The following is a 26,376-nucleotide window of genomic DNA, read 5'->3' as shown; positions in this document are numbered from 1 at the left end:
TGGTTGTCTCCTTTTTTTTTTCCAGGTGGAAAACACCAGTCATGGTCCCACGTTTGGTCCCAAGTGGATGTCATAACTCAGGACTGTGATGCTGAAAGCTGGGAACACACCTCTTGCTACTGCCTTCTCTTTGGTCTCCGTCCCTGTGCTGAGACATCATGCATCCTGTCTGACACGATTTTGTGGCTCTCTTATGTAGGTGCGTGGTTTTGGTTCCGCTATGTGTGTGTTTGACTTGTGTTGAGTTCTTAAGGGTTTCATAGGGGTTTTGTTTGTTGTTTACTGTTTTCCTCCAAAATTCCAACCCTTTTCCCCCCCGATTCACTTCCCTCTCCCACAATGCACTTCCTCACACTCCTTCTCGGATCAGCTCCAAGTCCTTCTCCAAAATTCAAGAATCACCTGCAAGCACCGGCTCATCTTTTCTGGCCGGAGCCAAGCATGACCCTGGATACAAAGTTGACGATGGCTGCAGCTGGCTGGTCCGGGTCCAGCTCAGCAAAGAGGTGGCAGACATTGTCTGTGGTGCTCCCTTGCTTCCTGGCCACAAAGCCAAAGAGCCTGAGTGGGGAGAAGGTGAGAGGCTCAGTGAGGTTTGACAGCATTGCTCACACAAGGAACACCACAACCCTCTTCCAGTATGGTCTTGTCCACCTCTCATTCTTTAACATCCACCTCACACTGCGCAGAGGGAAACATCACAACCAGTCTGCATGAAAACCAGCCTACTCTTCCCTTTGCTGCAGTTTCTTTCAAGGCCAGCACTGCATTTCCATAATCTCCTGGCCAAACCTCCATTGCTCTGACCATCCCTGCCACCCTCCCCTAGATCGTTCCCAGGAAGGGACCTTCCAGATGATCACAACACTGCCTCACTTTGGGCAATGACCATTGAAACCACAGAGATATGATGGGCTGGGCATCAGGGTAGACCCTGTATGAGAGATCCCATAACACTGGGAAGGCCATGTGGGGACATGGGGCACTAGGCAACACCATGCTGTTATTTCTGTCTGTCTCTTGTCTGATAAATAAAATGTTCCTTTTTTTTTTTTTTTTTTTTTTTTAATTAGAACATGTAAACTCAAGTTATAAATATGGGGGAACAGAATGTGAGACAGGCCCGGGCCGTGGCATTTCTAATTGGAGAGGGGAAATATCTCAGCAGCTGGACATCCTAATAAAAAACCCTTTGCTAACACAATGGCTAAAATTAGTGGGAACTGACCCCTGGAAATGGGCTCAGCCAGCAGCTCTGCACTCCTGTGGGTCAGGACAGGGAGGACAGGAGGAAAGGGAAGGGCTGGCTGGTGGCTCACACACCCTCAGCATAACCCCCGACTCTGCTCCATGAGCTGCCTCTCACTGACTCCACTGAGCTTCCAGTAAGGCCAGTTCAGTCAGGGCCATGCCTGCTCTGACCAGAAATTTGGGGCTGAAAGGTGCTCCCTGAGTACCCAGAACCATGGCCACATGGCTTGGTTCCTGCAGCAAGGAGCTGAGCCCATTTCACACTGCCCTGTATGGGGTATCTCCCAGCCAATGCTCAAACACAAGCAGGAGCCACCCCAACAGCAGCTGGGAGGAATCGAGCACAGAAAGTACTTACTTGGCCGGGCCACTGCCATCAGTTTTAGTCCACCTGCAAGGAGAAGAGAAGGTGTGAGGAATAGTGCCTCCTGCACCCTACAGAGAGATGGGGATGGGATGGGGGCCACAGTAACAACAACGGAGGGCCAGCCTGGCTTTGCACAGGCTTGGTTCTATGGAAGAAAAACATGACACTCCTCTCCCCCAGCAGGCTTGGAGATACCAAGAAGTCACCAGGAGAAGCTGATGTTGCCCCATGATATCCAAGGGGACCCTTGATCCCTGCCCTCCGCAGGAGTAAGGAGGACAAAGGAAGCAAAGACCCTTCTCCAAGCAGCCCAGGAGTGTCAGAGAGGGAAAGGGGCAGGGAACACTTACTCCCCCAGGTTACGGCACTCACTTTCGTTCCTGGGGGTCCAGATCGCAGAAGGTGACAGTGTTGAGGGGGTAGTGTCGTCGGAAGAACAACCTGAAAGACATGGCAGGGAACATCAGGGCCAGAGAGCCCCCACCACTGCCTCACCATAGCCCAGCCCCGCTGGCACCAGGGACACTCCCATGGGTCTCCCCTAGGATGCTCCCGGAGTCAAGGACAAAGCCCAGCCCTGCCCATGACCAGGTTCATGTCATCCCAGGGACATCCTTCAGCCACACACTCCCTGGATCACAGCCCTGTTGGCTTTGGGGACGCAGGGACATGGCCATGAGGGCTCTTACTTTCTCTGGTTGTCGGTTAAGGTGATGCCTTGTGCAGAGACTTTGAAGTGGACGATGGTAGCAGTGGGCGTGGGGTCAGCTACCAGTGTCTCAGCAACAGCCTTTGCGATGGCCTGGGGGCCCGTCAGTGACTCCATCTCCACAGAGTTGATGAAGAGGACATTGCAGGCTGGAAAAGGAGACATCAGGCGTGGGGTCAGCCACTACTCTGGCCACATTCACCCCACAACAGCCCCCCCTACTCACCTGCACCCTGTTTGAGGAGGTCCGTGGCCGAGTTGGTGGCGGATGTGTTGTCTTTCTTTTCCTCCATGGGATCTAGAAGACATGGGACAGTTACTGCTGCTCCCTGCTTGGAAATCCACCCCATCCCTGCAGGCTGTTGGGGTGGATACATTCCCTTCCGGTCCTGGCTCTTACCTCGGTCAGGAATGACCAGCTTGCAGGGCAGGGCCAAGGGCATGATGGAGTGCTGGTACACCAGAGCCGAGAGGCAGCCTGGGGAGAGAGGGGCAATGGTCAGCGCAGGGCTGGAGACATGGGTTTCCCTGATGGTAGATCATTGTTGCTCTAGGTGGATGGGAACAGGCTTTCTGGTGAGTCTCTTCACTGGTCCTAATGCCATATGTGGCAATTCCTCTTGCTGAAACCACCATGACCATGGAGGGCTCAGAGAAGGGGCAGAGATGCCAAGGCCACCTTAGCAACGAATGGGGCAGATGTCCTCATGCAGCAACTCAGAGCACTTTAACCATGGGAAAAATGGAACAAGGGGAGACCTTGCCCTCCACCCTGCCCAGCAGCATCATTTGTCCTACATGTGTGTGCAGGAAGATACATACCTTTGTATATACACACATTTGTGTATACTCATGAATGTGCATGGCCCCAGAGACTCCAAATGCTCACAGGAGTCGGTTGTGCAGGGACCAGAGGCAGTAAAAGTGAAAGGGGCTCTCCCAGATTGTCTGTTTTGATAGCCTAGCAAAGGCAAGGCTTTTCAAACCCAACCCCACATGCAGGAAGCACACTGTGGGCACTCACCAAAATAGGGCTCGTTGGCGCATCCTTTTAGTTTCACACCCCGTGGGCTGGTCTCAATGAGGAAGTGCCTCACCAGCTCATTGGTGATGTCTCCTAGGAAGAGACAGGACATTCCCACATCAGAGCCACACCAATCCTCCTCCCACTCTGCAGTCCCACGTGGAAACCAGTGCTCCAGCTCAAGGGAGGGGTCCCTGCCAGCCCACACACCCTCCCCAAACCCAGGCCTTTGCACAAGGTTGACTCCAAGCCAGGCTCCCCCAGGGTGCTGGCAGGCCAGGGAGGTTGTGCCAATTTCACCATGCCAAAGCCCGAGATGCAGCTGTCCCTGAGCCCTCCACTGCTCAGAGCAGAGGGCGTCTGGTACTTCCCTGTGCCCTGTGAGGAGACAGCTGGGAGGGAGGGATCCTGCCACATCAGCACATACCCAAGGGCACGACCAGCACAGCAGACCCGGCTGCCCGCTCACCCTGGCCGAATGATGGCAAGCGTGGGATGGAGGAGAGAGCACAATACCTTTCTTGTTCTGCTGCATGACCGTGGGAGGCGGAGAAGCTACTTTCATGGCGAGGCCATAGGCTCCGCGGAAGGAGTGGCTGTCTCGAATGATGAAAGCCCCTGGCTCCCTGTCCTTCAGCAGTGCAATGGCTGCAGGAGAGGAGGGAAGACCTCAGAGCTGGCACAATGAGAGCCAATGAGCCCTCCAAAACCGGCAAGTGTGTGGGCTGGGATGGGGTGCCATCACTCATCTGCATATCTGGGTGGAGTTCTTGAGGGGATCTGGAACCAGGCAGGGGCTCGCCTCCTCCCAGACTCCACCGCCCTTGCATGGGCAACTCAGAGCATCCATTCCCACCTAGCCCAGCTCTGCGCAACTGAACACTGGAGAGCAGGCATGGATCAGGTGACAAATGCTGTGACCTTGATCCGGAGGCACCTTGTCCCCTCCTTGTTCTCACTTCTTATTTTAGTCATGTCTCCAAGACCCCCTCTGAACTCTCTCAACTCAAGATTTGGGTGCTTTGCACCCCTAACTGCATAGATTAACTGCATGTTGTGGGGACCAGGGTTCCTCCACCAAAAGGAATGTTTGGGGAGCCCACATTATGCAAACCTGCAGCTGAGCTGGGCTGCAACCCCCCCTCTGCCATGGTCTGAGTATCCGCAATCCACCTTCAATCCCGACCATGGCTCACTTGATCATATCCTTCTCCCTGCGTCATGTACCCACCCTGCTCCCTGGAGATCTCTGGTTTGTACCAGTACTTGGAAGTGTCTTGCACAAACTTGACATTGGCACGAGTCTCGGGGCTGATGTCTGCAAAGAAGGAAAGAGAAAACAAGAAAAAAGTTAAGATGCTGCATCTGAAACTCCACGTGAGCTTTTAGCAAATCTGGCTAAAGCAGTAAGACTTCCTCCTCTTCTCAGCCCCAACCACAACCCTATCCTACAAACCCAGGCAGACAGATCATCACCTGGAGCTGAGGGGGCTGCTGGGTATCTAAAGCTAAACCCAGGCACAAGGGCTCTCAAAGGGCTGTGTGTGGGATGAGCCTCCTTGCCACAGAGGCCAACACAAAATGGGAATTCATCATTTAAAAGGGAGTTGGCCAGGTGAAATGAAGGCTGTTGAAAGAAAGAGATATGTCCAGGGTGTGGCGAGAGAGATCCCTTAACTTCAGAGGACCTTCACTGCTCTCTAATGTTCAATGCCCACCAGTGGGATGGCCCCAATGGGAGCCGGTCCTCCAGCCATGAAGCCACAGCTTTAATTGGGTAATGTTTCCAGCCACTTGCTTTCCAAAGACAACCGAGCAAACAACCCACCGGGCCGGATAGCATCACTGCTGGAGACGTGTTATCAGACCTCTGCAATCTGGTCACCTTCAGAGAGGTGGGACGCTTGCTCCCCTCCCCAGCCCACTTGTTAATTGTTATGGTTTTTAACTGCTTGTGCTTCCCAGCTGGGAAAGGTCCCAGCCACAGCGGGTCACAGGGCCAGGGTGGGCGCCAGCCTGCCCACAAAGGGCTGTGCACTCAGCAGCAAAACCGGCCAGGCAGCCAGAGCCACTGCTGCCCCACGGCTTTATTCCCCTTGTCCTATCATCCCAATCTTGGCGTCACTGAGGTGTCCCGTAATGGAAACCAGCGAAGGCGTTCCAGGCATGGCGACACCCAGGGCACAACACATCATTTGAAACGAGGAGGCAGCACTGCAGCAGGGTCTTGACAGGGTAAAACCCACTGGGAACGGGGCCGGGAGGTCAGCACATCCCCACGGCAGAGAAAAGCTGCCTCCGGGTGCTTTGATCTCCCTGTACACAACTCTGGGTACTGCTTACACCATGCCGGGTCAGTGCTTTTCCTGTTTGGATTTACCAGAAAGTGCAGGAAATGGCCTGAGCCCCAGCAGTGTTACCGGTTTGAGGATGGGCAGGAGGGGTAAATCAGGACGCGGCTGCAAACTCCTTCGCTGCCAGCCAGTGAGGAGGAGGAGGGGAGAGCCTTGAGCAGCAGAACATGGGGACCTCCAACAGCATCCTTTACCTGGCATGGAGAACTTGGAGAAGTCTGGCAGCGTGTGGGAGAAGGTGACGGTGCTCCCACCGCTGGGGCTGGACATGCCGCTGGAGAGGGGCGAGGACGCCTTGCCGTTGATGGTGGCATAGTTGGGCAAGCTGTTGGAGCGGTCCCCTGTCGATACGCGCCGCTTCTCAGGCAGCGCAGGCTGCGGTGTGGGGCTGCCCTGGTGGTAGGCAGCCGAGTCCGGGGAGGAGGAGTGCGGTGTGCTCGTGCCGGGGTAGTATGCCGGCGAGACAGGGAAGGATGGCGTGGAGGGAGGCTGGTAGCCAGAGGAGCTGCTCTGCCGAGACAGCGTTGGGTGCCTCTCCTCCGGGCTGGGGTAGCCGTACAGGGGGCTGCCAGGGGGGACAGCTGTCGCAACTTGATGCCTGACCAGGCTGGGGCTCCCCGGCGGGGCCACCAGGTTGCTGTGGGCTGCCATGGCGTGCCTGCCCAGCCCAGGGCTGCCAGGAGCACCGCTCACGCTGGGGTTGACAGCTCTTCGCCCAAAGCCAGGGCTGGGCGGTGTGTTGGTAGCCACTGTCCGGTGCAGGGTGCGGGGGCTCCCCGGCAGGACATGGGTCCCCACCACGCTGACCTGCGGCTGTGGCCGAGCTTGGAGGTCCGGCTGGAGGCCAGCTCGGCTATCAGGGTAGTCGGGGCTGGTATATGCTGAGCCTGGGACACCACCCTGGATCATCGTAAAGGAAGATGGAGACGAGTTTTGGTAGCTGCTGTGAGCAGATGGCATCTGCGAGCCAACAGGCGACCGGTAAACAGGCTCAGCCGAGGCGTGGGGAGGTGTAAGTGTGCCGTGGGGGCTGCCCTCCGACGGGAAGCTGCGGAGAGAGGCCCTGAGGAGAGATGAGAAGGAGGACTCAGCACCATCACTTGTTCCTGCTGCTGGCTGGCACCTTCCTGTGAGTGGTGCACAGGGCAACTGAGGCACAGTGCCAGACAGCTGCTTGGTTGCTCAGAAGCAACAGTAGGATGGGTCCTGCCAGCTGCATAAAAGCAACTGGTGGCAGCTTTAGCTCCCACACGCATTCAAATTCCCTCTCAAAATATGACTTACTGTGAGACAAGAGCATTTTCCAGCTCCTCTCCCAGCAAAATGCCATCTTCATTCCTCCCTGTCAGCCTCACCAGGTGAGCTGGTGCAGGACACCCGATGGGCAGGGTGGAGAGGGGACAGGGACGATGGCTCCACTGCACCACAGGGCACCGGTGCTCAGCCCAACCCAGGGCTAGGGGTTAGCACAGAACCCATACCTCCTCCCACCCCAAGGGCTAGGTTCCCAGCAAGATGCTGCTGAGGACCAGTGACCGCCAGTGACCCAGCTTTGTGTCCTCAGGGCAGTGAGCCACACGGTTAGCCAGGACCCCTAAACCCTGCGCAGGGAAATGGGGGTCCTTGCAAAGGCAATTTCAAAGTTCAAATTTCAGCCCCGGCCCCACCAGCCACCCAGACTTGCACCCACTGCCTTACCCATCCATGCTGTGAATGGGGCTGCTGGTAGAGACGGGGCTGGGGGCAGTGAAGGAGTTGGTAAAGGTGCCATTCCTGGTGGGCATCTCGGGGCCCCCGGGCTGGGCGGCGGGCAGGGTCCCTCCCCTGCCTGTTGTGGCCGTGCGGGCCACTGACTCGACATAGCTCCTGGGCTCTGCGGCAAAAGAGAAAAAGATGAGCCCACAGCTCCCATGGGCAGAGGGCCATGCCCTTCCCAGTATCCTCTTTTCAGACAGTGAAGGTGTTTGAGCTGAGCTCCTCCAGCTGCATATTTCTCTCATCCCTTATCCCACAGGGGGCGTGGAAAAACACATCTGGCTCACCTAGGCCTTTAGGTTGCTCCAATGGGTGCTGAAGACCCAAAGCCAGGGCATGGGGAGGGGGGTAGTGCCTAATCTTTTCCCCAAGGGGACTACAGCACATGGGACCATGGTCCCTTCCAGTGCCAAGGCCTCTCCACCCGGCTCTGAGTCAGTGTCCCTCCCCGCCCAGGATGCCACAAAGCACACGTCGTGCTCCCTGCTCATTCCCAGCCTCTAAAAATAGAGGCATGACTCTACCCAGCCTGCGCTGACTCACACGGGACTGACGATGATGCCTGGCGGTCTCTGCCCCGTGCAGCCCACCTCTGCATCTCCACCTCACCATCTCCAGCAACAGACCAGAGAGCAGCTCCAGCTATTTCCACTGCAGTATCCAACATTCTCATTTCCAGCCCGGCTTGAAACAGGAGCCCACAAGCATGACCAAGAAAAGTAATTTTCCTTTGGAGCTGCCGAGCTGTCCCGTGTCAGAAGCAGTGGGCTGGGCTCACCATCACCAGCCAAGGCAGCCGCCAGTCCCAGCCCTCTCTCCTCCCTTTCCTCTCTGCCTCCTGCTCCATCCAGGCTAGTTCCTATCCCTACGATAGCCTCCTGCAATCCACAGCTTCTCCCAAAAGCTGTGACAGGCAAAGGGGCTGCAGCTTCAGCCCCGTTGCCCTCTGCCCCAGCAGCCATGTCACATGTGGGCTGGCACGTGCCACCAACTGTCTTCATGCCGGGGAACAACACCCTAAGCAAGACCCACTGGCGTCAAATGCTAAGGCACTCGTGCAGGTTCCCGGCTCCAGGCTGGTCATGCCTGAGGCGGCTTCATAGTAGTAATTAGCATGACAAACATTATTATTATCATTAGTCATAACAGCAGGCTTCAGCTAAGCCTACCAGCAAGCCAGCCTGCTCACAATCAGCAATGCCAATGCACAGCTCTGTGTTCAGTGCTGGACCAGGGGGTTGCAAGGAAAAAGACTGTTGTGGGTCCTTCTCCTTCCTCTCTAGCGTCTCCATGCCCATTCACCTGAAGACATGGAAAGAACCATCCATGCCTCGGGCTGATCTCCCTGCCGTGCCCTGCTCATCCCCCAAGGGAAGATATAAGCCAAACCAGACCAAGGACCTCAACACAGGCTGAGTACCAGCATCTGAGGCAGGACACACAGCTCCAAGTGACAGTGACGTGGCACTGCCCAGGGGGACGCCCAGGGCAGCTGCAAGAAACTCATCATTGCTTAGGTAATTAAATTAATTTCACAGCTACTCACTTTTCTCCCCCAGCTCCCCACCCCTGACTAAAATTAGCCAGACAGTACATATGAGTCAGCCTGCAAGAGGTTAAGACCAAACGGTTGTGAAGATGCCAGGCCCTCCTGCAAAGGTGGGGGCTGGATGGAGGTAGAAGCCAGGGGCTGAGGGAAGGGGACAGCCCACAGGGGAGCACACTGTGTGCCACACCAATGTGTTCCATTTGTTTGGCTCAATATAGGAAAAAAGAAAGAAAAAAAAAACTAAGAAGTTTCAATCAAGGCTTTTTTAGGTTAAAAAAAAAAAAAAAAAAAAATCAGATCTTTCATCCTAGTGGGTTTTTTTAAGAGGCTCTGGAGATGGGAAGCCCTTGAGTCACCAGGGGGTGAGCAGTCATTCGGGAATCCTGAATCCAAGCGGGGCTTTGCTCCAGCCAGAAATCCCCAGCACTGCGACTGCTGGGCTGTTCTAAAGGTGGCAGCCAGGCCCCGAGCTCCCGTGCTGCCAGAGCATCCCCCAGTCCCAGGAGCAGCTGAGCAGAGCCCAGCGGGGCAGGGATCCTATGAAGCCTGTGGCTTGGTGCAGAGAGTGTTAAGTCAAAGCTTTGTTAAGCCAAAACACACCTCCCTGCAGATTCAGTCCCCCAAAAAAGCATCATGTTATGCAAGAGGAAGGACTAAAGCAGGGCAAGAGGCTGGTGGTGGCTACTCAGCTCGGCCAGAGCGGGATCTCCAGACATCCTTTAATGTATCCAAGAAGTCATTGCTGAAAAATCAGAACCAGAACATTTGCTTCAAGCAAAGACTTTCTCCCATATTACACAATGTTCACGTTTGGGTTATGCACATTTTGAGGAGCCTCTGGGGGAGAAACACTGCCGGCTCCTGGGGCCACAGGAAGCATCGCAAATTCACTGAGAAGAGATATCCTCTCCCCAAAACCCATCCTGAGCACACGGTTCCCCATCTCAGCCCTGAGGGCCCAAAGTTTTATTAAAGAAGAAAGTAAAACCACCCAACAATCATTAGATAGCAGGCAGCACTCCAGGGGATCACAGCCACTCCCTAAGCCTCCATCCCCATGGGAGATGTGCCCCCCAGCATCAGTAGAGCCACCCCCCAACTTCTGTCCCAGCTCAGCCCAGTCCTCAGCATCCCAGGAGAGGTGCAGTCCAGGGATGGGAGAGGCGGGGGGAATTTTGGCAGTCTCCCGTACAGCAGAGGATGCACACCGGCTGCCGGCACTGTACTGCTGTCCAGCCGGCTGAGCCGGCAGCACACTGGTGGCCTCTGCGCCTAGTGACCTTTTGTGCTGCACTTTGGTTTATTTTCGCTCCAAACAGCAGCGGCAAAGCCAGAAGGGGAGGGCAGGAGCCCAGAACTGGGGCTGCTGCTCCCAGCCCCCCACCAGGCTTGTCCAAGGCTGGCCGTGAGATGCCAGCATCCTCAGCATGCCACTGGCGAGGATACGATGCACCAACAAAGAGCTCTCAGCCCCCATGGATGATCACCACCCAACGTGACAGATCTCCAGCGCCAATTTGGACATTGGGGGAGCCAACCACAACACAAAGCACAACGTTTCCTTTCTCAAAACAGAGTGATACCAGCAAGACTCAGGCTCTTCCATCCCTAGGGGCCAGCGCAAGGGAAGGCTGCTGGCGCAAACAGTGGGAGCCTGCTCTGAGCAACAGTCCCAACAGCGAGCACGAGGAGAGAAGAGACAGAGAAAGAAAAGCCTTTCTTACCTTCTTCAGAGCTACCGCCCGCCTCCCCTTCTAGCTCTGAGAGACAGAGGGGCAGAGGAGAGATGGGATCAGGGAGAGGAGGAAGAAGGGAGGTGCGAGACAGAAAGAAAGAGAAATCTGAGTTAAGCAGCTTTGCCTTACTTGGGCACAGGCACACAGAGTGCAAGGAGAGCCCCACAAATCCCCACCACAGCACCCCAAACTCAGCCCCTGGCCTCACACAGCCCCAGGGTCCACCTGGACATCCCAGAGATGATGTCCAAACACCAAGAAGCTGCTTTCAGGTGGGGAAGAGGGAACAGTGGGGAGCCACCACAAAGGGCTGCTCCAGGAAAGCCAGGAAGCACCAAAAAAGTATCAGCTCGCCCTTGGGAGCACAAGGAGAAGGGTGGGCTCAGCCACGCCATGCCCGCAGGCTTAGCCAGGATTTGGGGATGTTACACTCATAGATGGCCCAGGAAGGGGCCTCAGATGTTGGGGAGCAGGAAGGTCTGGCTTGGCAGGCTGCTCTGGGACATGCCCTCAGGATAGCAGGGCCTTTGCACCCAGGGACCACTCTCTGAAACTGAGAGAGCTCTGGATACTGTTTCCAGCTGACAGGCTCAGCTCCTGGAGAGCAAATCCTCTCTGGCTGTGCTGCAGAGGAGAAGGGAGGGAAGAAGGAAGGGAGGGAGGGAGATGGGGCTGGGGAGGAGGCAGAACCCCTGAGTTTTCCAACCTCCACCCACCAGAGACCCTGCTGGGCTAAGTCTCCTAGGCAGCACCAACATCCCCCACCCTCACACGGACCCAGAGTCCCCACAGCAGGTGACAAGGACCCCAAGGCTACCTGGCCCAAAAATGAGGCAGAAGTGCCTTCTCCAGCCAGGGGACTCTTCCAGAGGTATCCTCACAGACACACCCCCCAAAAAACACCTGCAGCCCCCATGCCTGCACTCACCTCCCACTGGATGCAGCAGGATCTCAGCCGGATTGTGGGGTTTCAGCCCCAGTGCTGAGAGAGGGGTCTTGGCCAGGCCAGGGGGAGAACGCACTGTTGGCACAGGGAACACAGGAGTGTTAGTTGAGGAGTGGGAGGTGAAGCCTCAGAAAGGCTGGAGCTGTCACTACCCAGGGGTTCAGAGCCCACATTACCCATCCCACCCACCAGCTGCAGTCAGGGGCTGCCAGGAAGAGCCCTTGTGTGATGCAGCACCCTGGGGAAGGTCACCCACCCCCGACTCCATTTGGGGATGCACATAAGGCAGGAGGTACCCAGGAATAAGCAGTGTGCCCCACTGCAGGGCTGGCAGGATAGAGTAAGGGGGCAATTCCCAGGGCAGGCCCAGACCCCATCTCCCAGCAGCATCCTCACAAGGGAATAGTCCCACCATAGGCATGAAGCCTTTTTCATTGCCCCTGTGCAAGCAGCCGCCTTCCAACCCAGCACTCCCAAACCTTAACCCCCCTCTGCCAATCACCACGTCTGGCTGAGGTGGGATTGTGCTGTCTCAGGGCAGCTCATCACCCCCAAGAAAGGGGCAGCAGGACTGCCAAAAAACCCCCAGCCCTCCAGACCAGCTCAGCGGGTGGGTGAGGATGTTCACACAGAGCATGTTCCCTGAGGGGTTGTAATGCACACATGAGGTCTGTGCCCCTGTTACCATACATATGTACCAAGAGGAACTGCGTATGTATGTATAGCTATGGCATGGACACACCAGCAGCAGGGTTTCACAGGCCTAGTGGACCTCTCCAAGCAGACTACACTTTCTGTCCCCTCCTGCCCCCAGGCTTTGACCCATCTCCTTGACGCTGCATCTCCCTGGGTCTCATCTCCAGCAAGAGGGACCAGAGGGAACATCCCTCCATCAGCATTTGAACGTCCACCACTGGTGGCATGGGCATGGGGCCCACAGCGAGGCCGGGACACGGTGGGTGGTGGGTGCTCCAGAGGAAAGCCAGACCCTCACCCCAAGGCCAGGTCCCCCCAGCAGCCTCGGGCTGGAGCAGTTGAGCAGCTGAGTCCCTGGGAAATGAAGAAGGCAGCATTTTTGCCAGCAGGTGTCCAATTTCCCCAAATCTGGTCAGCCACAAGCCACAGTGTCAGCTCACACTCTGTCTGACAAGCAGCGGAGTCCTCCCCGGGGCTGGGAATTCCCCTGGGACCAACATCTCCCCATGGAAGGGAATCTTTCCTCCATCATCCCCTGGGAGCACTTTGGCAAAGCCTGCAACCTGCAGCTTCAGGCATCCCAGGTCTCCCTGGCTGGTGATGGCTCAGAAGTGCTGCCTCCAGGCCACATCCACCAGCCAGGCTGTTCCCATCACCTCTGCAAGTGACTCAGCCCCCAAAACAAGTCACTGTTCCACTGCCAAGGAGCTAGTGCCCTGGGGCCAAGCTCTCTGGGTCCCTGGAACAACGGGGCCATTTCTGAGCTGCCAAATGCCCCAGGGACACTCTCACGCTCCAGTCACTGCATCCCATGAGACAGGGCTCAAATACCAGCAGGTTGCAGGGGAATAACAGCAACAGCACGGGAGGAAACATCCTTGAGCCTCATGGGCTAAGCTATAGGGGTAGGCAACTCCATTTCAACTAGGATGTGGCATCAGAGAGGGCTGCACTCAGCCAGAGCATCACTAGTCCCAGAGCATCCCTCAGCATCCAGCCTACAAAAGTGATTTTGCTTGGCGGGTAGGAAAGGGCTGCCAACTTTTTGATGGGTTTCCCAGTTGACCGACTGCTCCATTGCACTGGTCCAGCCCGAGTCGTGCTGTGCTGACAGGAGGCTGCTCATCAGGGCTCATAGCTCAAGTCAGTCACACAAACCCAGTCCACAAAAACCAACCACAACTGCACAATCAGGGTTAGTCAGAAAGGAGGCATGCCACACTGGAGGAGCAGATAAAAGCTGCATGCAAAGGGATGGCATCTCCCAGACTTCTCCACATCCTGCTCTGGAAACAGTGAGTGAGAAGTGGCACAGCATGCGAGGGTCTGCCCTGAGCTCCCCTCTCCAGTCCCTCCTGCCTCCCCCTGGCTCGCCTGCTACTGCAGCCTCACTGCCCTTCTTGCCATGCAGACAGGAAAGACGGGGAGGTGCAGCACTGGGGTGGAGTGCAAGGATCCTGTCTTTTGGACCCCGTCTCTCTCCTTAGCCCACTTGGAATCCCAATAAGCAAATGTCCCAGGGAGTATAGGGTGGGAAAAAGCCAACAGGAGGGTGCCGAGCACAGGATTCTGATGGCAGTGGGATGCTGATGGCAGCATGGAGTGGTGGGATGTGGAAGAGAGAGAACGATGGAGAGGAGGAGTGATTGACATGGTGGTGGTGTCTGGAGCCTGGAGCTGTTTGACCCTTGGCGAATTTCTGGCTTGCCGAGAGCCACCCACCAAGCCCTACCGCCTCCCGGAGCCGCAGCACTTACGGGGGTTGGAGTAAGGGGTTTGTGGCGAGACAGGGAAGGCTGGGGTGGGGGAGGAAATCTCACCACCGCTGGAGGGTGGGCTGGTGGGGGAGGCACTCTCCATCTCTTCGAAGGCTTCCTTGTAGCTGTGGAGGTGAGGCTGGAGAGAGCAGGAGAAAGGGTCAGTCTCATTCCTACAATGTTCATGACCCTCCGGGACACCACCTCCACCGAAAGCATCATTAACCCACATCCCTAAAAGTAGGATGCTAAAAGTCCTATATGCCCCTCTAAGCCTTCTCCTTCTCCAGAGGTGGCTGTACCCCAGCAGCCACCCCCTCACCCCAGCATCCCCCACCCCAGCACACCTCTTTGGGCCTCCCTCCAGGGTTGGCTGCGATGGTGCTGACCACCTCAGGCGAGAGGATGGTAGGGCTGCGGGGCGAGCTTGGCTCCGGTGAACTCTTCTCATAGTGGCTGTCAGTGGGGGTTCGCTTGCGAGCAGGGACAGTGCTCTCCTCCAGGGGCTTCTCCCGGGACTGTACCCCTGCAGGGCAAGCACAGGGTGGCGATTGGGTGAGGAGCTGCCAGCTGAGATGGGGACCACCAGGAGATGCTCCAGGGCTGATCTGAGAAGTCCCGCCAGGGCTGGTTACCACAGAAGGGACTCTGCCCAGTTGAGATGGCAGCTTCAGCACTCACCTGCATCTAACCCCCAGACCAGCACATTCAGTTTTGAGCTGGAGCAGATACACCCTACAGCACTGGCCCTGGGCCAAGCAAAAAAGCAAGGCAGAGTTGTGTGGCTGGTGGCTGGACCACTACACTAGCCCTCCCAAGGACCTCATGTCTTGTGCTCAGAAGCAGCATCCCCAGGCGGCGGGTGCAAGGGGCATGAGCACCCTGCGAGCAGCCCAGCCCTGCAGAGCTGGGGAGGACCAGCACCTCTCATCAGCATCATGGTGGGAAAGGGTCAAATCCCCCAGCACCGGAGCAGCTGTGTTCAGCTGCATCCCCACTCCCACAGCCTGATGCAGCTTCAACCATAGCAGTGGAAAAAGCCTGGTTTTGAAAGTCCCTAAAGCAGAGGGAACACCAGGTCAGGAGGAAAAACCCCAGAGGAATAGTGCAGGAAATCCCAACAAACCACTGCTGATCTCCTACTACCAGCACAAAGCCTTCCTAAAGGGGGAGATCATGATCTCCTCTCCATCTACCCCCAAACCACCTTCCCAGACCCCAGCACCACCAGTGCCCACAACCTGGGACAGCACCAAAGGGCTATGAGACCCTGGGGGGAAGAAGGGAACAAGCAAGTCACTGTGACAGAATGGGTTACTCCAGGCTGTCAGGGTCTGGTAGAGCCCACTGGCGAGCCCATGGGTTGGGATAAAGCCCAGGAATGAGAACAAAGCCAGTGCAACGCAGGGGATTTGGGGGGCTGGGATGAGAGGTGTGACCTAAAACCCCCCCAGCAAGGCCCAAACACACTCTCTGCCCCATCTCGCCTGACTAAGAGGTTAATTAGGGCTCAGGGACGATGGTGCTGGGTTCAGTCCAGGGGAACTAGGCAGTGCATCACAGCTCAGAGCTCCATGGGACTCCCATTCCCCCCTCAGGACCCACACAGCAGTGGGGTGACCCCTGGTCTCAGCCCCACTAGCAGAGGTGACAGCACCATCCCTCCACCTTTCCCGCAGAGGCAGGGAGGGCTCACACTCCCCGTGGCCCAGCACACTGCACAGGGGGGGAAGAAAAAAAACAATATATAAAAAGAAGAAGGGAAAAAAAAAAAAAAGAGGCCAGCATCACGCTCCAGGAAATGCACTTTTCAAACACCAACTCTTTTCCCACGGGCTGGCTAAGGAAAAGCAGCCATCAGCTGCTTCCCCTCACTCCCCGGGGCTCCGTGCGGGACCCACGCCTCGCACCCGCCGACCGCCCCTCGTCCCTGCTCCCGCACCGGAGCTGTCCCGGCCCTGGGGAATGGGCTGGGAGCGGGGCAAGGGCTGGGGGCGCGGGAGGGAGGTGGCCTGGGTGCATTTCTAAATAATCAGCCCAGTGAACGGCAACAACAATAAAATCACAGCTGGGGGGGGAGGCGGCCGGGCTGGGAGGCGGGGGACGCGAGCCAACGGGGCTGGCTCCAGCCACGGAGGCGGCCTGGAAAATTCCACTAAGAGCAGCTTTGAAACACGACTCCCCAATCCCTTCTGCAGGTGCTCACCAGCGCAGGGGACAGCCGTTAAAAAGGTCCGTGGAGAGAACAAGGGGAATGAGAGGGTCTCTGGGAACCTGCCCTGCAGGCACAATGGCCATGGCTAGCATTGTATAGGACCACCTTATATTTTTTTCCCCCTGTTCCTCACTTTAAGGGAACAAAGCCCTGAGTTGTAAGCATAGGGAGAAACAAAATGGGGGAGGAAAAATAACACAAACCCTTACATTTTATTTTCACCCCTCTACTTTGTGCACTGTGGGGTTTCCTGCACGCCCCAAGAGCATCACCAGGAGCAGCCCTTGGAACATCCCAAAGTGAGCTGCAGCGACCGAGCGCTGCAGAGAGGCAAGGATCACGTATGTCTGCCCTGCTTTGCATTTTTCATTTGAGAACCACAAACAGCAGCTCACCAGAGCCCGGCTGTCAGTGCACATCCACATCACACAGAGTGTGGGACACACCTACAGCGTGGGACCCCCTGCTCCATACTCAGTGTGCCCAACTGCAGGGTGCCGGATCTGGCCCATCAGGACACCCAGGCGCTCACCAGGCTTTGGCTGCTCCACTCCCCAGACATGGAAAGCGGCTGGAACTGCAAGGAGGGGAGGAACGAGAGGGGAAAAAAGAGACTCATTGTTTGGGAGCTGAGAGTGGGAAACTTTACGGGCTGCTCGGAGCAAAGCCTGGAGGAAACCCAGGCTCTGAGCACGGCTCCCCTGACCCCCCGGGGTGATTTATGGGCTGGAAACTACGCTTGAAAAACAAATTCTCCTTTCCCCTGCTCGCTGTGCCCCTTCAGCACACATAGAGCTTCCCTTAGCCATGGTACCATCTCCAGCCTCCCAAGGATGCTCAGCTGCGGGGTGTGGAGGGGGGGGAGGTGATCCCCATCACAAAGTGGGAACAGCAGCCCACGCCCTGCTCCCCACCCTTGCCACCACTATCTCTGGCACTGCCACCCATTCTGCTGCCTATTTAACTCCTTAACCTGGCAGCAACCCGCTCCCAGCAAAGTCCTGCCCTTGGGTTAAACACAGCTCTAGGGCTGGGGAAGGGCAGAAGCACAACAGCCAGAGGAGAAGGAAACAGAAGGTATTTAAACCCAGGTGGTTTTGTGGCTGGGGAGCTGCGTCTCTGGGTCAAATCAGGAGGCAGCTGCATTCTGGATATGAGATGCTGGAGCTACTGCCACACAAGGGCCAGGCGATGCCCCCACATTGGAGAGGAGAGGGCAAAGCAGCATCCCATGGCCCTTGGGATGCAGCACCCAGCAGTTAAAGCCACATGGACATATGATGCCCAGGTAAAAGACAGATGCAAACTCACTCCCTCCCCACATGAAGAACAGCAGCAGACGTTGCCCTATACCTCTCTCTGCCAGAGCCCAACTCATCCCATCCCACTGGGCACAGACATGTTTACTGTTCCCCTGCTCCCAGGGCACTTAATTGATGTGTCTGTCCATGTTTCACCCCAAAACAAGCACATCCAGGGGCCCTCCCTCACTCCCCACCCAGCTGCAGGTGGACCCATGGAGAAAATCCCCAGACTGAGGCAAGCGAGACCCTGCCAGGCCAGGAGCTGGCTGAACCAGGGGTCTGCAGAGCTGCACCCCAGCTCTTGCCTTCCCGAGGGCTGACCCACAGCCAGGGAAAAGCTTGGAGGGACTGGAGCGAGGGTCTGGATCCAGCCCAGTGATGAAACCTCACCAGAGAGCAGTGCTAGGCTTAGATGAGATGCAAAGCCAAGCGTGGGCAGGGGAGTCTGTACCCAGGGCCAGGGGCTCCATGATCACTGGAGGAGATCGAGGGGGGGCCCTGAGCATCATCCTGAGAAAGAGGAAATCGAGCCTGCATGGAGAGGGTCTCCTGAGGCTCCCTCCATCCCACATGCATGCAACACACAGAGCACTCAGCATGCAGGGACAGGGAAAAAGTGATGAAGGGGAAGGAGGAAGGAGAGATGAAGGGAAAAGGAAGGATGAGAAGGAAGGAGGTTAGGAGAGAAGCAGAAGGAGAAAGATGAATGGGGAAGGATGGTGGACAAAGAAGGAGGGAGGTGGAATGAACAAACCGGAGAAGGACCGTTGCTGGTTCAGAGGAGGACGGGGGACTTTGGTGCTCTTGTTGAGTTCCCTGAGCTTGGCGTTGTACTCTGCCAGTGTACCAGGAAAGGGAGTGCAAGGAGTGTGTGAGGTCACACAGGACAGACACAGTCCCCCATGGAGAGAGGAAGGGGCAAGACAGGACAAATGTCACAAGATACAACAGGGAGACAGAGAGAGAAAACAAGAGAAAATATTAGATGGGTTCCAGCAGACAAGATTGGGGTCCAAGGAAGCTCAGACAAATCTTGGAGCTGCTTTCCCATCACCCAAACTGCCTGGCTCCAGGCACTGCTTAAGCCCACACAGGAAATCAGCGGTGGCTCCCAGCCACATGTGGCCTTGTGCAATGCCATAATTCCCCACCACTGTCCCTTTGGGCATGGCGCTGTGCAGGTCTCCTCCACCATGAGATGCCCAGGGCTGGGGCAAGAAGGGATAATCCCAGATGGGAGACAATGGGGACTGAAAGATGGCAGGACCAGCTCCTCTCTGTGAGGAGGCACTGGGGACGCCAGCACTGCCCCATTCCATCTCTTCCCCTCCATCATCAGCAGGAAGCGTGAATGGGAGCTCTCCCCCGCCAGGCATGGAGGAGGTGCGAGATCCTCCTCATCGCTGTGCTGGGACACACAGGCCATTTATAGCAGCAGGGAATGTAAACAAACCCGTCCGTGCCCCACCACCCCCATCAGCCGTCCCCTCTCGGTGCTGGCTTTGGGACACCTCGTTCCCGCCGGAGGTCAGGCTGTCCGCCCGCGCAGTCCCCGCCTCGGCACAGACGGCCAGGCTCCAGCAGTGACAGGTGGCCACAGGCTGGGGACCATCCCTGGGACACCTGTCCTCCCCAGGAAGCCCAGAGGCTACAGGGGGATGAGAGTGACCTCAGCCCAGCCTTGAGGACGTGACCCCAGGGTTGGAGGGATGCATTTTTTAGTAGACACCATCAAAGAGCCATTTCTCACACACTGCAAATACTGCTCCACCTCTCCTGAGGCTCTCCTCTTCCATCCCATTTTTTCCCTCCATACCCTGTTTCCCCGAAAATAAGACAGGGTCTTATATTAATTATTGTTCCAAAAGGTGCTTACTTTTTTACATGTGGACACTATTTAAATTGACTTTTTATGAACTGTAACTAGGGCTTATTTTTGAAGTAGGGCTTACATTTCGAGCATCCTCAAAAATCCTGAAAAATCATGCTAGGGCTTATTTTCGGGGTAGGTCTTATTTTCCAGAAAACAGGGTAGTTGAGGAGTGATCTGCTCCCTATAACAGTCAGTCCAGACATATAGCAAAGTTTGGGCATCCAGGCAGTCTTGGGTTTGTTTGAACCTTCTGTGCAAGCTCTGGATCTCTCTGTGCATCTGGGCTGGACGACTGAGGTCAGGTTCGGATGCATGCAAACTGCCTCCAGCATGTTTGCACCCCTCCACATCCCCTACCTGCCCCTTGCCCCAGTGCCACAGTGACTCCTCTCCTGTGCCTGGGAGGTTGGTGGTGTTGGATTTTTCCAAGCAAGCCTCTTCCTCCTCCCTCTAATGCCAGGTGAGTTTCTGGACTGAGCACAGAGCTGGAAAAGACGGAGCTGCCAAGCCCCAGCATCATGAGCTGGCCCCCAGCCTGGCCACAGCCCCAAACCTTTCCCAAATGTCGCTCCACAACCCAACAACTGCAGACAAAGCAGCGGAGAGGGAGGGCACCCACCCTGCTGCAGGACACCTCCTTCACAGGGGGCTGGGACCCTCTGCGTCCCCAAAGCCCCTGAGCTGGAGCCATGGGAGGGCAGAGAATCAAAGGACAGATTCTCCTCTGCAACACAGAGCAAATGCTTTCACCCAGCCACAGCACCGATGCTCAGTGCCATGTTCAGCCAAGCCTGCCACCAAGGCCCTCTGGCAGGGCTGGGAAATACCTTCCCAGCTCCTGACCACCACCCCAAGGCTAGGTCAAGCTTCAAACCACCCAGGGCCAAGCTGGCTGGGCCACCAGGCAGAGAGGCTGCCACCAGCCTGCACCCTGCTCCCCCCAGCTCTAGCAGCACCCTGACTGCCCAGAGAGGAGGTCTAAACACCAGGGAGGGGGTCAGAGCACCAAGCCCAGCATGCTGGGGGTAAAGTGGGGGCTAAAATCAGGGAGGAGCCCAGCTACACTAAACACAATGCAAGTTCTCTGCTGGGACCTTACACAAGAGCACACTCCAGGCAGGAAGAGCATCCTGTCCAAAGCAGGGTCCAGGGAGGACACCCACAGACAGAACTGAAAATATTTTCCCAAACTGGTCTATACTCTCCCCAAAAGGGAGAAATACCACTGGTACCCAGCAAGTGGCCCTGCCACAGAAGACAGACCAGCCCCATTCCCCAAAGGGGTGAGGATGGGCAATGCTGCTGTGGTCGGCGAATTGCAAGGGGAGTGATCTCGGCAAAGGAGAGAGCCGCAGGCTGCCTCCCTGCCCAGCATGTCCTCACGGCCAGTGCTTCAGTCACAAGCCCGGATCCAGAATGGACGAGGAGTTGCCACGTCTCCCATCCCTGGTTCCACCATGCATGCCACCCCCGTGGGGTCCAGCTTCTTGGGACATGCAGTTTCCCCTGTCCCCTCAAGGAATCAAAGTGTCCTACCTGCCACCCTGTGGGCCACCAGGCCCTCCAGATTCAGAGGCTCTTCTGCCGACCTCGACAGGTCTTCGTAGCTCTCCAGTCCCTTGGGGGGCATCTGGGTTTGTGGTGTGACAGTGGGAGAAGGCGGGGAGGAGACGTGGAGCTGCTGAGACCCCACGGGGCTGTAGGAGGTGCTGAGCGGGAGGATGCCCATCGCTGCTCCAGCTGGGGCTTGGCTGTAGTTCCTTGGCTCCGGCACTGGAGCTGGCTGGTAGCTGTATGGTGAATAGGTTTCCCGGTACTCATGTACCCCATAGTCTGACTCTCCAGGAGAATAGGCTTTGCCCCGAGGCTCGGAGGCCACAGGGCTCACAGATGTCCCAAAGGACCTTGGCTGGGCCACTTGTGGAGCTGGCTGGGCATAAAGACCAGCGATGGGCTGGGCTGAGACAGAGGAGAGCAAGGATCCCGCCGGCTTGTCCTGGCGGGAGGTGGCAGGCACACTCTGCGACTTGTGGACGGCAGGCGCGAGGTCCAGCATCAGGACATCGAGTGCTTCAATGGACTGCTCAATCTCCCGGCGGGAGGGCGCCCGGGGGAACTCAGGCATGCTGTGGCTGTGGGGGGGCACTGGCTGCAGTGGGCTGGGCTGGGGGCTGCAGCTGGAGACACTGGGGCTGTGGCTCTCCAGGCCAACCTCCTGCAGCCGGGAAGGTGGCCGGCTCCCCCCTTGCTGCTGCCAGGAATTCAAGCCTCTCTGCACAGCCTCCCGGCTGCTGGTGCTGCGAGCTGGGGCCTGGGGCAGTGCTGGGTTCCCATCAAACTTGGCCATGTCCACCACTGGGAAGGACCGGGAGCGATAGGCACCAGGGGGGTCGTAGCTGTACAGGTAGGGCTGGGAGCTGGGCAGTGGCTGGGGCTGCAGCCAGCCCGGGGCGTGGGAGCCCGGCGGGCGCTGAGGGTAGCCAGCCAGGTGGTCCTGAGCTGATGCTGAGGGCCGCAAGGGAGGCAGCGGGTCACGGAGGTGGTGTCCCATCATGGTGTTCTGGTTGTTGTAAGGGTAGCCACCGTTGGAGAGCAGCTCACTGTCATACAGTCCCTCCTTCAGCAGCTTCTCAGCCCCGTTGCAGCTCGAGGGGCCATTGGGCAGGGAGGAGAGGCTGCCCCCCCGGGGCGCCTCCTGGTAGCCGGCCTCGCTGGTGGTGGTGGTGCCGTCCAAAGAGGAGAGGGTGCCCAGGCTGCCCACGCTGTGCCCGTCCTGGTTGGGCAACTCGTCATCCAAGATATCCGTCTCCCGCTCAGCCACGAGCGCCGCCGCGTTCCCGTTGACATGCACCTGAGCCGGCACCACGTGGCGGCCTGGCACAGCAGGCAGGCGCGCCGGCATGGGCCTAGGCGCGTGGTTGTGCATGGGTGGCGCACTCTCCAAGCCAAAGCCAACAAGAAGACGATCCAGCTCCCGCTTCTCCTCGGGGCTCAGCACCGCCTGGCTGCCGGGCGCCCCGGGCACCCCCGGCTCATCGGTCCGGTCGGTCTTGGTGGAAGCGGTGGAGTTGCCCGAGTCGCTGCTCACCGAGAGCGTGTGCTCAACGTGGTTGGGCGTTGCTGAAAGCGGGAGACGGGTGGCGTTGATGGCACCGGTGCTGCCGTGGAGGGAGTCTTTCTTCTTCACTTTAGCGTAGAGGCTCCCGTCCAGGGGCCCTTGTGTGTGCCCAACCTCTGCAAGGGGAGAAATGAACACGAGACCCCAGATCAATTGCTGGCTCTCTGCACGGAGCTAATGGGTCCCATTAGCCGGTGGTTTCGATCTCTTCTGAGCCGCCAGAACGCTTTATGACCAGCATCGCCGTTTCCTCGGCACCCTCCGCAATCCCACAGGCGCCACCATGCAGAGACACTGGAGCAAGACACCCCCATCCCCATGAGCCCACAGACCCCACTCTGCACATTGTCCTGCCCTGCCCTGCAAGCATCACCTGCTTCACTGCCATTCACCAAATATCCCTCCCCCTGGTTCCAGGAATCACTCCTGGCAATTCCCTTCCATGGCTCGCGAGGGCCAGGGCTGCCCATACAGTCAGCCATGACTTCACCACCACAGTACAGGGCTCAGTCAGCCCTGAAGGGCCACACAGCACCAGGGAGGTAACCAGGGAGGGCAGGGGAGATGCACCAAGGGCCATAGGAGAATGGGCAGAGATGGTCAGGATCTGGCCTGGTAGCTCTGCATGTCTCCAGCTGGATGGATGTACTGAGCCCACGGGTGAAGGACAGATGAACCATGGACCCACCTTCCCCCTCCCTGCCAGATGATGCACAGATCCAGCCAGTTGTCCAACCTTGACATTTTCTTCCCTGGCTACAGACAGGCTCTCACCCTTTCTATCCTTCCCCTTCCCTCGCAGAGGCCGGTGGATCTGCCCCACACCTTTCCTGCCCTGAAGCTCCTGCACAGGCAGGACCACTGCCCAAATCCAAACGTAGAGCAGCTCCTCCCTGGGAGGCACTGAGTGCCTCAGTGTCGCGATTCGAGGCTAGTGCGAGAAGCCAGCTTTACTCTGCAGCCCCGAAAAGCAGGGGGCAGCCAGGGTACAGCAGCATCACCATCACCAACCTTGCATCCCAGCTCTGAGCTCCCCAACTCCCACCACTCTCAGCAGCCCTGAGATCACAACCAGCTGCACCCTTTAAACTTTTACAAACAGGGCAGAGAGATTTTGGGGGCACAGAGGGACCCCTGGCCACCAAGACAGCAATGGGGATGGCCCCCAAACCATGTCCCCCACAACAGAGCGTGCACAGCACAGGCTGGGCTGCAGACTCTTGTTTTTCCAGCTCCCCGAGGAGGTTTCCTGGAAGGGCCCGCGAGCAGCATTAAACACTTTCTTTTGGAGGAAAAAATGACTCTTCCCTGGCGGGGAGCCAGGTGGCTGACTCAGGGACGGAACACGGCCCTAATGTGATAGTGTGAAATCAGAGCACCCCTATCTGTGAGCAAAACACTTCCGAAAGCCAGCCGCGAACTGAGGACGGCTTAACCAGTCCCACACTGCCACACCCGCACCCCAGCAGCTACCACACCGCCGATCCCCCATCACTGTAAAGCAGAGAGGGGTGATAACGCATAGCACGTGTCCTACCAAGTAAGGGTCCCCTCCTCGCCACCAATTTTCCACTCCTGAATCCCTGTCAGCAGCATCTCAAGGAGGTAACCAGGCCCCAAAGCTCCCCCTTAGCTTGAAGGTGCCCCAGGATCATGCAGCAAGGTCCTCTCTGGGCACTTGGTGCAGGAAAGAATGAGGATATAAGTCCACAATTTCTCCTGGAGACTCAGAGCTCCTACATCCAGCCAGTGTAACCAGGAACCAGCAGTGTTTGACTCCTCAAAACCTCCCATACAGGGGAAAAGGCAGAGAGCAGGAGGGAATCCCTTCCCGTGGAGGGAAAAAGGAAAAAGTAGCATGTCCAGGGGCAGTGTCAATGCTGGAGAGGTTGAGACATCGCCTGGAGCTGGGGAAAAGGCCCAGCCCTCCTGTCTGATGGCAGTGATGGGTACTGGCCAGTCACAGAAACCAGGGCAAGAGCCAGGGTGAGGGCTGGGATAATAAATAGGGTAGGAGAATAGACAGGAAAAGGGAATAAATAAATATAAATGAAAGCATGTGGCACCAAGGGAGAAAATAGATAGGAAAGGCTTTAATTAGACTGTGGGCTGAGCACTGCCCCACAGCTGGGAGAAAAGTCTTGAATAGAGGTCAGGATGGGGCACAATGCAGTTCACAGCAGAGCCAGAAAGCACTGAGCCCCCCGTCCCACCTTCCCTGAGCCCTCTGGCCAGGTGGAGACATGGGGGCCCCCAAATCAAGAGTGGCACCAGGGTAGTCAGCAAGGAAGGTGCCATGACACCTCCACCATCAGTCAGGCCCATGGGTGCTCTGCCCCACACCTGACTGCCCACCCTGTCCTCATCCCCACATATCCCCTAGGCTCAGATGCCAAAAGCCAAATCCTGCTCCCAGCATCGCTTCCAAGGCCACGCAATTGCTCACATGGCTGTCCATCACTTGTCACCTAAGAATTTGAATAAAATCTCCAAAAATAAAAAACCCCAAGGGAAGCGGAGACAGGCTGCTTCAGCTGAAGCAGCCATCCCGAAAGCAGCATGATCCCAGGTCCCCATTTGCAAAGTGTTTGCAGCTCCCAGCAAGGTCAGGTTTCATCCCTGAAGGTCAGAGCAGCTCCAGCCTGGCAGGCTGTGCCACTCCAGCGTGGGCTGGGTTCACCCAGAGCTCAGCCCTGCTTCAGCTCCGTCTGCTCTGGCTCTATGGAGGCTGCTGGAGGAAGCGCTGAGCCCAGCCTGATCCTACCCCTGCTGCCAGGCTTGCTGCCCCAGCAGGGCTACACTCTGCCCTCTCCCTCCCCTGCACCCCACAGCTACATCTGGGAGAAAAACTGGTCCAGGACAGACATGACAACAGGATGAGGGGTCAGCTCACATGCCCAAACCCCAGCCATCCACTTCATGCCCAGTGGAATGCACCATATAGCATGATGCACCAGCATAAATCCTGGCCAGGTCTCTGTACCAGCGTAGAGTATAAGGCTGGGGCACCATGTCTCCCTTGGTTGTGCCTTCAGCAGCATCCCACCTGCTGCCTCTGATCCCCATCACCCAGAGTCCTGGTCCCAGGGTAACTCTGGAGCGCCAGCTGGCATGGAAGATCCTGGAGTCTTGGGACTCTTCGTAGGATGAAGGATGTGGGCCGAGTCCCATGGGGAAGAGCTCAGCCCTCTCTTGCTCTGGTTTCATCATGTGCCCAGATACGATGGCAAGAAGAAACCCCAACCCCTGAGTTGTGGGACACCACGGCCATGAATTTCCCACCCACCTCCAGCCCTTTCCCCTCTCTCAAACAAAAGCAAAGTCAGGACTTACCAAGGGGGAAGAAAAGATCCCAGGCGAAGAGAAGGAGTGGGTGGCAAAATCCCTTTCCTTGACCCTGTCCAGCACCAGAGCCTTCCAGGGGGACCTAGCACAGTGGCAGCTCACAAGACGCCTGCAGCCAGCTCCGTGTGTCTGTCCAGGACAGGAGCCCAGCCCAGGGCTGGCTTTCGTTGGCGTTTGTCCCTTTGGCTTTGCTTTCCCTCTCATGGAGGGAGCGATTCCCTCCCCAGCTCCCTGTCCCACGGGGCCAGCGAGAGGGGAGCCCTGACAGCAGCAGGGTGCCAGAGGGGCTCAGATACGGGGGTACCCCCAGGACACGGGGTGCCAGAGGAGAGGATGGAGGAAAGGAAGGCAGCGGAGGCAGGAGATGGGTTGGTCCC

At 57.2% G+C, this 26,376-nt stretch overlaps 1 protein-coding gene across 3 annotated transcripts in view; it reads right to left on the bottom strand.

Moving 5' to 3' along the window:
• Positions 1-416: 416 nt before the first annotated feature.
• The window catches only part of TNS1 (tensin 1), a gene marked incomplete at both ends in the record, with an annotated part of 61,649 nt that continues 35,689 nt past the window's right edge, over positions 417-26,376 (bottom strand). Inside the window, 16 exons of one of the 3 annotated variants that reach the window (XM_080347015.1) lie at positions 417-561; positions 1,610-1,642; positions 1,991-2,059; positions 2,308-2,476; positions 2,554-2,625; positions 2,728-2,805; positions 3,352-3,444; positions 3,868-3,999; positions 4,583-4,669; positions 5,900-6,768; positions 7,404-7,578; positions 10,734-10,769; positions 11,674-11,766; positions 14,208-14,283; positions 14,492-14,670; positions 21,073-22,770. In XM_080347015.1, the coding sequence (XP_080203141.1) occupies positions 417-561; positions 1,610-1,642; positions 1,991-2,059; positions 2,308-2,476; positions 2,554-2,625; positions 2,728-2,805; positions 3,352-3,444; positions 3,868-3,999; positions 4,583-4,669; positions 5,900-6,768; positions 7,404-7,578; positions 10,734-10,769; positions 11,674-11,766; positions 14,208-14,283; positions 14,492-14,670; positions 21,073-22,770 (4,004 nt within the window). The remainder of the gene's footprint in view (positions 562-1,609; positions 1,643-1,990; positions 2,060-2,307; positions 2,477-2,553; positions 2,626-2,727; positions 2,806-3,351; positions 3,445-3,867; positions 4,000-4,582; positions 4,670-5,899; positions 6,769-7,403; positions 7,579-10,733; positions 10,770-11,673; positions 11,767-14,207; positions 14,284-14,491; positions 14,671-21,072; positions 22,771-26,376) is intronic. The other 2 variants (XM_080347014.1, XM_080347016.1) reach the window with 2 other exon arrangements.

The sequence above is a fragment of the Nesoenas mayeri genome, assembly GCF_963082525.1.
Source record: "Nesoenas mayeri genome assembly, chromosome: 6".
Classification (NCBI taxonomy): domain Eukaryota; kingdom Metazoa; phylum Chordata; class Aves; order Columbiformes; family Columbidae; genus Nesoenas; species Nesoenas mayeri.
The sequence above is the reverse complement of the archived record's forward strand: the minus strand, read 5'-3'. Positions and strand labels throughout refer to the sequence as shown.